At 43.9% G+C, this 11,783-nt stretch overlaps 1 protein-coding gene across 1 annotated transcript in view; it reads right to left on the bottom strand.

The window, feature by feature from the left end:
* The window catches only part of RFTN2 (raftlin family member 2), a 483,996-nt gene extending 472,735 nt beyond the window's left edge, over positions 1-11,261 (bottom strand). Inside the window, exon 1 of the mRNA XM_069615738.1 lies at positions 10,804-11,261. Coding sequence (XP_069471839.1) covers positions 10,804-10,942 — 139 coding nt within the window. The 5' untranslated portion in view covers positions 10,943-11,261. The remainder of the gene's footprint in view (positions 1-10,803) is intronic.
* Positions 11,262-11,783: the final 522 nt, after the last annotated feature.

An 11,783-nucleotide genomic window follows, 5' to 3' on the forward strand; every position in this document is an offset into this window, starting at 1 on the left:
TTAGGGTTGATCAAGTGTTCTTCCACTCCTATCCGAGAAAGGGCATCAGCTTTACCGTTTTTTGTACCAGGTCGATAGGTAATTATGAAGTCAAACTCGGCAAATAATAATGCCCAACGGAGTTGTCTAGAGGATTGGGCTTTTGCGGTTTTCAAATATTGCAGGTTTCGGTGATCCGTAATCACAGTAACGGTGTGTCGGGCCCCCAGCAGATAATGCCGCCAAGCCTTAAAGGCAGACTTGATAGCCAGAAGTTCCTTGTCAGTAATCGTGTAATTGATTTCAGGAGGCGAGAATTTGCGGGACCAAAATGCCACGGGATGCAACTGATTGGTTACCGGGTCCTTTTGTGATAGAACTGCCCCCATGGCAAGGCTTGAAGCATCAGTTTCCACGATGTAGGGGAGTTCGGGGCGAGGGTGTTTTAAGATTGGTGCAGAGATAAATTTAGTCTTCAAATCCTGGAAAGCTTGTTCCGCCTCGGTAGACCATTCAAAACGTTTGTTTTTCTTTAACAAGGCAGTGATGGGCTGGACTATTCGAGAGAATTCGGGGATAAACCTACGGTAAAAGTTAGCGAAGCCTAACATGCTTTGCACACCTTTTACGGAGGATGGTGATGGCCATTTGAGAACTGCATCGACCTTCTTTGAATCCATACGCACTCCGCCAGGTGATAATATGAATCCCAAGAATTCAACTTCAGTCACATTGAAAACACATTTTTCCAACTTAGCGAAAAGTTTGTGTTGACGCAATCTTTCGAGGACCATTTTCACGTGTTTCCGATGTTCAGATTCCGATGAAGAATAAACGAGGATGTCGTCAATGTAAACAACAACACACACATCTATGAGCTCTCTGAGGACATCGTTCATAAAATATTGAAAGGCGGCCGGGGCATTGCAAAGTCCGAAGGGCATGACCTGATATTCAAATAGCCCATACTTGGTGCGGAAGGCCGTCTTCCATTCATCGCCCTCTTTTACTCGTACCAAGTGGTAAGCTCCTCTAAGATCCAGCTTTGTATATATGCATGCTTTTCTGACTTGGTCCAGGAGTTCAGGGATCAAAGGTAACGGATATCTATTCTTAACGGTGATCTGGTTCAGGGAGCGATAATCTATACAAGTTCTAAGGTCTCCTTCCTTTTTTGGAACGAAGAACAAAGCTGAAGAAGCAGGGGACTTGGAAGGACGAATAAACCCATTTGTCAGGTATTGATCCAGGTATTGTCGAAGGTGAAGGTTCTCAGGCTCGGTGAGGGCATAAATTCTACTACAAGGAGGAGTAGATCCAGGTATCAGGTCTATCTGGCAGTCATAAGACCTATGAGGAGGTAGAGAGTTAGCCTGATCCTTCCGGAAAACATCTTGGTATTCTAGGTATTCGGGAGGTAACTGGGGAGTCTCTGAAGAAATTGCTGCCAGTGCAACACCAGGTGGAGGGTGACAAGTAGAGACACATTCTGGAAACTGGACCGTTCTTGCTCGCCAATCGATCAGAGGATTGTGTTTCTCTAACCAAGGTATTCCTAGAATAATCTGAAACTGAGGGGCCTTGATCACGTCGAACACGATATTCTCATGGTGTCCATCTTGACTTACTAGCGTCACTTCTTGAGTGGTATGCGTTACTGGCCCGGAGGCTATCTCCGTACCATCCACCGTAGTAATGACGTCCTTTACAGCCTTGGGACAAAGAGTTAGATTCATCCTCAAAACCATTTCATGATCCACATAATTGCCAATGGCACCGCTGTCGACGTAAGCTTCAATTGCATGTAATCGATCCGGATTATCAGGGCTAATGAGGACCATAGGTTTTTCACGAAATGCGAGGTCACGGAACTGGTTTTCACGCTCGGCAAGAGGACCTCTATTCTTGTCGGGCGAGGTCGTTTCCCTGCTCAGAGTTTGTAACTTTGGTAACTGCAGCTCCTACTGCCTTCTTGGCAGGTTTCACCGGACAGTCTCGAAGAAAGTGTCCTGAGTTTCCGCAATGGAGGCATAATTGCAACTGTTTTCTCCTTTCCCGCTCCTTTTGTGTTAGAGGACCTTTCAGACCCCCTATTTGCATGGGTTCCCCGGAGTCTACTCCTTTGGAAGGAGTTAGCGGTTTGGAAAATACTCGAGCATCAAACTTGGAACGATCGGCCTTCCTGTTCTGCAGTCTGTGATCTATTTGAACGACTAAGTCTATATAGTCCGAACAATCTTGTGGGGGATTCACTACTTGGGCTAACACATCTTTGAGCTCTCCACGTAGACCTCTATAAAACAGCGTAATCCTTTTGTCCTCAGGCCATTCAGTTTCCACTATCAGTCTGTTGAAAGACGCAATATAAGCCAAAAGGTCTTGATTACCTTGTCGCAACGAAAGAAGCTCATTGTCCAAGGCCTGCCCCTGTGAATGTCTTGCGAACAGTTTTTCCATACTGAGCTGAAAAGCTTGAAAATCATGGAGGACCGGATCATCTTGATTTACTAGAGGGATCGACCAGTCTGCCGCATTGCCACTAAGGTACGAAAGCACGAAAGCTACTTTAGCTTGATCAGTTGGAAAGGCTGCTGGCCGGCATAAGAAATGCAACCGGCACTGATTGATAAATACTGCAAACCTCTTTGGATCACCAGAAAATCGTTCGGGCGGAGCCAGAGGTACATTCCCAGGTAGGTTGATCTGTACTGGATTCATAGAGGATGTAGAAGGAAGATTTCCCCCAGATGCGGGTAACGGGGTCTGTCCGGCTTGCGACTGTAGCAATTGTCTAGCGAGATCATCTGTTCGCTCCTTGGAAATAATCAGTTCCCTTCTTAGAGCGTTCGTTTCCTGACGGGCTGCATGCACTTCTGCCCTTAGTTCCCCAAGTAACTGGGCTAGCTGGTCGGTATCCGAGGTTTCCATAGCGCCTGGACGGGAGTTTTGTGGTAGGCTTTGCGTTCTGTAACGCTCACCTGATTCCCGTAGAGGCGCCGGTCTTGACTGGGCGTATACCGTATCTTCAAAGGTGATGTGTAACACACGGCTGGCTCTTTGGGCTGGACCTCTGTGCACTGTATGCCTGGCTCGGAGGGTAAGATGTCTGCAGATAGAAAATATGGGATTAATGAACTGGGTTGTTGAATGTCTCTCTCTTCTTCCCTTTCTCTTCTCCTGTAGAACCCCAAAGGTTAAAGCTCTCACCTTAGGTAAGTGAACGCCGTGCTCTCCATCTGCCTCGAGGCAGGGTGCTGTAACCAGTTTCTTCACTGGATAAGGGGAGCAGGCCTCTTGACTTCAGAGGATTGCTGTCTGTCGTTTACTGCACGAACGGTAAGTTTCGAGTAATTCTAATGTCTTTAAAGTCTTTAGTAATGATGTCTCTTGTTTTGCAGGGTTCCGGCAATGGCGGATGACGGGCTGCAGTGAGTTGAAGATGGAGCCCGTGTAATGAATAGAAGCGCCTGGAAGCACGTAAGTAAGCGCTTGTTGGCTGCTTCACGAAGCGCTCTAACTGTCTTTTATTTTGCAGGTACATGTTCGGAGCGGCTGCCGGGTGCTGGAATACCCACTGGGTTAGATGTGGAAAGGAGTAATGGCACGTGAGTATTAAAGTTCCCCAATGTCTTTAAACGCACCTTGTTTTGTCTTTCAGATGCGGGATGCAGCACCGAAGGCCTCCGGAGCGTGCGAAGAGTTGGTAAGCTTTTGTCTTTCAGATGCCGGAATGCAGTGTGAAGACCTCCGGAGCGCACGAAGAGTAGGTAAGCCTTTGTCTTTCAGATGCCGAAATGCAGCACGAGGCGTTGGTGACAGGCGATGGACCGGGTAAGTGAAGAGCTGTCACTGAAGACCGTAATGCTAACCTGTTCTTTCTTGTCTTTATAGGTGTTACTGAAGACTGGATTCAGGATGGTAAGCTCTTTTTCCTTAGGCCCAGGATCAGATGCAGAAGACACGATGAGCGTCCTGCTGCTGAGGATGCAGAATAACGCAAAGCAAGATTCATCCATCGGGTGTGGTTTAAATAGCCTCCAGTAGTGCTTAGGTATCTCCTTCCACAGCCACGCCTAGGCAAGAAAAGAGTTCCTGTTTTCCAGAAGAGTTCCAGTGTTCTGAATCTAGGGAGTGGCTCCTGCCCCACCCAACACGAAAAGTAGTTCCAAACAGAAGAGGATCAGAGGCTCAACTGGCAGGCAAGTAAGCAGCATGGTCTGCTGCAGGTAAGTCCACCCAAGCATTATGAGCCCGGCGCTTCCAGCGCTGGGACTGGGCATATTTATGAGCCTGGTGCCACTGGCGCCAGGACTGGATCCAAAAGGTCCCAATTGGGACTGGTTGGCACTCGGAACCTGGGTTATGGATCTGCTTCCAAGGGAGTTGGGAAAACCCTGACCTTTTGGAAGCAGAGATCATGACATTACCCATGCAAGCCAGAATCCTTTTCAAAACGCTTTGCGTAACCCACAAATGATTCACCAAGGTTTCCTCCCATACCTCAACAACTCTATCGCCCAAAAAAGGTCCACTAGAGCCCTCAGATCCGACTCCAACAATCACTTATTTGTCCCAAGGTTCAAGAGTTCTAGGCCAGGTGGGGCCAGCCTCCCAGTAGCAGCACCCAAGATCTGGAACTCCCTCCCCACCCACATTAGAAACGAGCCCTCACACCAGCACTTTAAGAGTCTTATTAAAACATGGCTCTTCAATAAATTCTAACCTGCAGCTTTTCCAACATATCTTGAACATAACACTACCTACACTGTAATTTTGAAATGTTTTACCTGTTTGTACAACCCACATGTAACTTAATTGCAAATATATGTACTGTAACCAACCTACTGCTAACCCTGCCTGCAAAGTAATGCAATTACTCTATAACCAGACAAGCAAGCTTTCTGTAACCTACGCCGTGATACCTCCGGGTTTGGGCGTATAACAAATGTTATAAATACATCAATAAATAAATATCTTGGGAACAATCCTTCACCACATTTATTTGGAGTATACAAAAACAATTATCAAGCCCTGTTACAAGTGCTTAGGCAGGACCTCAGTAACAAAACAGGATATTTCCCATATTGGTATGGGAGAGTAGCTTACCAGGATTGTTATGTATATTTTCATCTGTCCAATTGCAATACCAACACAAGGAACCCCAAAAATAGCAGGAGTTCATTTCAAAATTTATGTCGGCAGGGACGAAGTCTAGAATATACCAGAAATATCTGAAGAAGCCTAAATGTAAGGGAGGGATGGGGTGCAGAGACATTTATAAATATAATTTCTCTTCTCAAATTCACATCATAGGGGAATGGTTGCTGGCCTCTTCTGAGAACAGATGGCTTTTTAATGGAACTAAACATAGCAGTTAGCCAGGGTAGAGCTCTGAATCAATATGTTAGCCACATTCAAAGAATGCAGAAGAGGTTCAACTATGGGGGAGCAGGAGGGATAACTAAATTGCCAGCTAAGGCACTGGGTGCTTCAACCTGAATACTTATGCCACTACAGAAGGTTTATCTGCAGTGAGCAACATTCTCAAAATGCAAGTTATATGGAGTCTTAAACAAGTTATCACCCAGTGAGGTCTGGCGATATAGAGAAAAATGGCAAGAAGAGCTGCAGACAACCGTGGATGAGGAAATGTAGGCGGGAATAGTCAATAGGGCATGAACATCTACGTGTACAATTGTAGAAGCAATTACAAACTCTAGGTAGCTGGTACTTGACACCTGGGTGCCTCTCACATTTCCATCAAAATGATTCAAGCAGGTGTTGGGGGAATACAGAAATGTGACTACATCTCCTGTGGTTCTTCACCAGGCTGTAAATCTTATATAAGTATGCCCAAACATCAAGAACAGAACATAGAGAGACTGCTTCAGGTATCTCTGTCCATTATTTTTACGCATTTGGATATTTTTGACAACCCATTTAAGTCATATGTCGATCTCTTGTCAAGACAACTCATGTCTTGGGTTTCTTTGTTTATGTATTTTTCAGTTATTTGCCATTTATATTCTTGAGGAGAATCAACTACTTTAGAATTGTCCCATATATCTGCCCCTAAGGAGGGCTTGGGTTTTCCAACTCAATTTGAATAACATACGCTAAAACATTTATTCATTTTAACATTTATATCACACACGGGTGACAATGTAATAATACACTTTACCACCATGAGGCGCATGAGGGATGAGCATTTTGATCCTTGGCACAATAGTCTGTTACCTTTGTACTATGCGTGTACATGGGATTAATAAATTGTTAAAATGTATCAGTTGTTTATTGATTTAGGATTCAGGCTTATGGTGTTTTCTCTCTTTTTTACATATTATTTTGTTTTCATTATATGGACATTCACATATGGACACTGACAGCGATGATTTTTGGCTGGACAACATATGGTAACAAATCAAATGTTTTTTATTTACTCCTTATTTACTTGGAATATGTTTCACATTGAAATGGTTGCTTTGCTCTTTGACATGATGTAATGTCCATATGGGCTTTTTTCTTTCTTGGTTGCATTTCTCTTCTTTAACTCTGGCCCCCTCTTCTTCCTCTGCTGGTTAATTTTGTTTATATTTCAAATGTTCTTATCCTTATGGCATGATTATATAATATTTTGCTGTATTGGAATGTATATGAATCATACCAACACCACAGTCTTGCCTTGAAAAGGACCCGTTGTTTTGGGTCGAAACACGTGTCGGCAGTCTTGTTTTTGCATCAACTCATAAAATCTGTTTCAACAGCGTTTTTTTGACTGAAGAATCTATTGCTTTGGACTCTTTGTTTCACTGTATTTGTTGTCCAGTTACACATTCAATTTCAATAGGATATTCACCATTCGCTTAGGGCTGCGCAATCATTTAGAGGTGACATTTTTCAATTGCAAGAACAGAACATAGCTGGTATAAAGAGACCTAACGACCCTGACTGCGTTATTTCAGGGAAAGCTTTTGGAGAGTGGGTGTGTTTAAAGAAATATGCATTGAACTGGACACAGATGGCGTGCACATGTGTTGTAATATGATCTAATTAATGCAATACAAAATGTTATGGGAAAAAACCTGCTTCATCACCCACTGGGCCTCATGCGTTTGCGGTTATGACCAGCAACATTTGGAACATCATTCCCAGGTGACTTTGCACACAGGAGGGGCACTGATCTATCGATAAAACGCTATATATGGGCACATCAGGTGAGGGTGCGGCGGGCTCAAATATGTGACTATGTGACACACCTGCAACCCTGTGGCAACAGATCCATTGACAATAAACATTGCCACGTACACAGGATAACATCCTTCAGTTGGAAAGCCCATCAATAGGTTTCCTAACCAAGTACAGGCGAATCAATAATTTACACATACCAAATACTTCAAGAAATTTGCAAAAATGCATTGGTGCTACTACATATTCAAGTGGACTGGCAGCAACACACATCAAAAGGTGCCTAAGCCAGCATTCCTCTACACGGACTGTGTAGCAACAAGATACACATTAGGTTTCTCACCTGATCCCAGTTAAATTAAAGAAGTGTTCAAAATGTCCACTCGCCACTAGACATTGGCTAGTGATGATTTACTCTTGGTGAGTAGGAAATGGTGTGCTGTGTGCATGCAGAGAACTAAAACGGCATTGTATGCCTGGCTAGCAGCTTGCCACTTGAAATGTTTAGCACTGCTTAAAGCGTTGGAAATAAGCATATAAATAGCTTGTTGATTTTGCTTATTTGGCAGCCCAGACCACACATTGTGCCAGGATAAAATCACTCAACGCAAACACCACAGCAACAAGACATGGGCCAGATTGCCTTTTAAATCACCCAGGAACAAGTAGGACGTTACCATTTTGGGACTTCTAACTCACAGGGTCAGTTGAGCTCCTTCATCATCATCAAAACATTAATGTGGAGCAGGCCTCAACTACTGCCCAGTCAAGGCTGATGTAAATAACCGTTGCTAAGCAAAAGAAGCTGTATCGCCAAAAGCGATCCCGATAACCATAAAGAAGGAAAATGCCTAGGTACAGCTCAAATCAAAAGTGACACAAGTACTCAAGCACCCACGGAAATGGCTAATACATAACTTTCCCACCAAACACCCAACTTGGCAAGCGCCTTCCTTACACCTCACACTTGATACACCAAACAGTAAACATACTCCTACAGTGGCCCAGCCACTCGAACAGTCCCACTCACCATTCGTCCCTTTTCCAACACTCTCAAAAGAGGACCTCCCCTGCCCAGAACTACCCATGCTCACAGGGCACGCGCGACTCGTTAGTAAAAAAACAGAGAATAATGACAGCTCCGCCTTGACAAAATAAACCCCACATGCCGTAATCCAACTCACCTAGAATTTCACTAGCACACACATACTGTCTTCACCTGATCTGCATGTTTCTTGCCTTCCCTCTCTGTCCATTGACTCCAATACCCCTTGCAGAACTGATCGCCAAGTGACTGAAGCCCGAAATGGTAAAAAATTACTTTGAACTATACCCAGTTAAATTGCATTCAATTTTTTATGGATGAGTGAAGCCAGGGGTGCTAAGAAGTTCTTTATTGCCAGCTGTATCAGATCATGACTACTTTGATCTGAGAACATTTAGGAGCAAAACGTGACATATTGCAGCTAGTATGTGTATTGCAGTCATATCAAAGAGGAATTAAGTTGTATGCAACTCTTAACTCAGACATGTACTATACTTGATGCAAGCTTTGACTTGCATGTACATTTGCCATTAAGTCATATGGATGGTAACATTTTACTTTTCTCACTGCAGAGACTTGCGTTAAACAAACTCTGGCCTCTAACAACTTCTAGGGAAGACCTTCCAAGTAGTGTTCTTATTATTCTAGTGGGAGGCTTGTCAACAGTTGGTTGGTGTCTTAAAATCATGTGCGCCAAAGCCCTGACTGAAAGGGTGCACAGACACCACGATGAAAGACTACAACAATTAGCTTTAGTTTCTCAGCTTATCTGTCCGGGCTGCATTACAATAAGTGACAACTGACTAATCATGTTGCTCTTCTTAAGGTGCGACAAGGTCATTGGCTAGAGAATAATACACTGAATGAGAGGAAACCGGTTGTTTGTCACAGTATCAGGATAAAAAGAATGCTGCCTCTTTTAGTCAGAACGCACAAAGACGCATTACATTACAATAATTTCTAGATGTAACCATGAACATCTCAGAATAGATATGGGTGGTCTAGAAAGGATTTCATCTTTGTATGTATAATGTCTGTCCAAAGAATATACATTGCTAAGAACAACTTGGGACGATTTAACTGAACTTGCAAGAAGCAATGAATTGGAAAGGCATTGCCAACTGAGCATTACCGAGGCAAAAACAAATTACATTGTTGGAAACTATTTCAAGATTTTGTTCCACCAGCAAACAAAATAGCAATAATGGGTTAATGTCCTGGCTGGCTGGCTGTGTGCCAAGCCCACACGCCAGGAAATGCCCAGTGTGCTGTGATGTCTTTACTCCATGATCCAAGCAGAAAAGCAGCACGCACACGTTCTGAAAACATGTCAAAGGTACACAATAGAAATACAACAAACAAGATTTTGGATAGGCAAATCAGCAAAGTCAATATTTGACTGAGACAACGTTTTTAGAATAAAAGTGAAGAATTGAAAAATGTGAAAATGTGCAAACAACCGAATGGACCACTTCCAGCAAGAATCGGCAGAGGGTAGTGCTCTACAAAGAAATCCTGTCCTAAAACATTAGACGTCTTGGTAAAAGGTTTTCTGGTCTTTAGAAACATACAACATCTTCGAACAGAATAGAGTTCTACTCATGTCTCTTAAAGCCATAAGACAACACATACACATACTGTGTCAAAAAGGTTTGGATGCAATCCTCTATGTCTTTAGAAACAGCGGCCCGTTTCGTTTTTTTAAAATAAGGAAGTATCTAGTATTCCATGAATTGAAAACGACAGCAGGTATCACCTCCAAAGTAAATTAATAAACAACTACATCCTTTTCGCAGATTAATGTGACCCCTTGCCCTGTTAACGAGTATTTTTTCTTGAATAAACAACAAACTTAACTCAGTTTTGTAAAGAAACAGTAATATCGACTTCTTTCTGAACACTCAAAAGTTTTAGCCGCGCCATTGAAATATCAAACTGAATGTTCCCTTGTATTACATGCACGCGAGTCAATGTCACAGAGGTGGCGGCATAAGTAGGGATGGGGCGCTGCAAACTGTGGGGCCCTTTGCGGTATGCGGGAAACAGAGCCGCCTCTGTTCCCCGAGGGCGGCCATCTGGGCTTGTTTATTGGCGCCCCAGACTCGCTGTAAAAGATGTTTGGCAGGGCAGGAGACAGGATACATTAGTAATAGGAAACACCCTTCAGAGAGCAAGCCCATTCTTTAGCTCAGTGCACGCCCCTTTGTCTTTTTAGTATTCAAGATGAAATGAAATGTTTCAATCCGTGTACCGCATCTATGAATGGTAGCAGCATAGCACGGGGCAATGGGTTCGCTGTATTAGAAATACTACTAGAATATACTGTTTTAAGTGTCTCATTTCTAAAATGCCAATGCTTGGAATACGCTGCTGGTCAATGCAAACCCTTGAATTTATGGATAATTGCATTTTTTGGTTTTCATAAATTGGAAGCAAATGATATTTTAAAGTAAAAATGCAATTTCTAAAGTTGGGTTTTTAAGAAGGCATGCACATTTAAGATGATTGGCCTTGCCTCGTTTATGTACACGCATGTATACGCGCCTCTGCATTCCCTGTGCAGAACGAGTCTAGGCAATAAACGAGGAAAATACCTTCCAACGTAAAATCGAGCAACACATATTCGTAGGACGAGTCAGTCTTCGTTTCCACTTGAGGTCTCTTCAATGTAGCAAAGATTTTTCCAGGGCTGCTGTCATCCGGGTCCTCCAGTTTCCTTAATCCGCACCCCATTTCAGTATCCTCAGTAGGGCTAATGCAGGACGGGGGAGGGGCAACACAACTTTGTGAAGAACAGAAAAAAAACAAGGGCAAGGAAGATCTCTGGATGCACAAAAGCCCCGAGTCCAGAAGCCGTTCCCAAAAGAGCCAAACGCAGCTTTTCAAAGTTTATCCAGCATTGCTGACTGAACCTCCTCGTGCCATTTGCAAAAGTAAGCTGTGGAATCCATAATACTGACAGACAATGCCCGGGAGGGAAGACTTGGTCTCGCAGCAGCAGCGAAAGCCGCATTCGAAGCTGAGACTTCTGCAGAGTCTGCTCTTGCCACGTCAATTTACAGCCAGCCCCTTTCCAGAGACCTTCGGCAGTGAAGCCAATGGGGGTCCACCCACCCCTTCCGCCCCTCGGCCGAGCTGCTAAGGAAGGGAGTGCTGACTGAACTACAAAAAGGCAAGAGTATACCTTGAATTACCGCTTGCCCTGGTTATTAGAATTTGCCAAATCCCTCCCTTTTATTCTAAAACAGAGCAGGGAAACGAGAGGCGGGAATTGCTTGGAAACCCTGGCATGACATGCTCCGGGACTGCATTTGCATAATTCCGATGTCGGACGACAACATGTATGTTTTATTGATTTGAAAATCCAGAAGGAAACTCTTTTATGTTATTTACTGGCGTGTAGGGGACGTGGTGCACTTGTGCTGCAGACTGATGGGGCGTCCCTCGCTGTGAACTACTCTGCAGCTCCTTTGCACAGCATAAAGACGATGAAGATCGGACAAGTACAGAAATATTTGGAACTGCAAAAGGCCATGGAAAAAATTCTGGAGGTGACACGCATTTTCTACCCGTT

The sequence above is a fragment of the Ambystoma mexicanum genome, chromosome 9 (assembly GCF_040938575.1).
Source record: "Ambystoma mexicanum isolate Mex_15411 chromosome 9, UKY_AmexF1_1, whole genome shotgun sequence".
NCBI lineage: Eukaryota > Metazoa > Chordata > Amphibia > Caudata > Ambystomatidae > Ambystoma > Ambystoma mexicanum.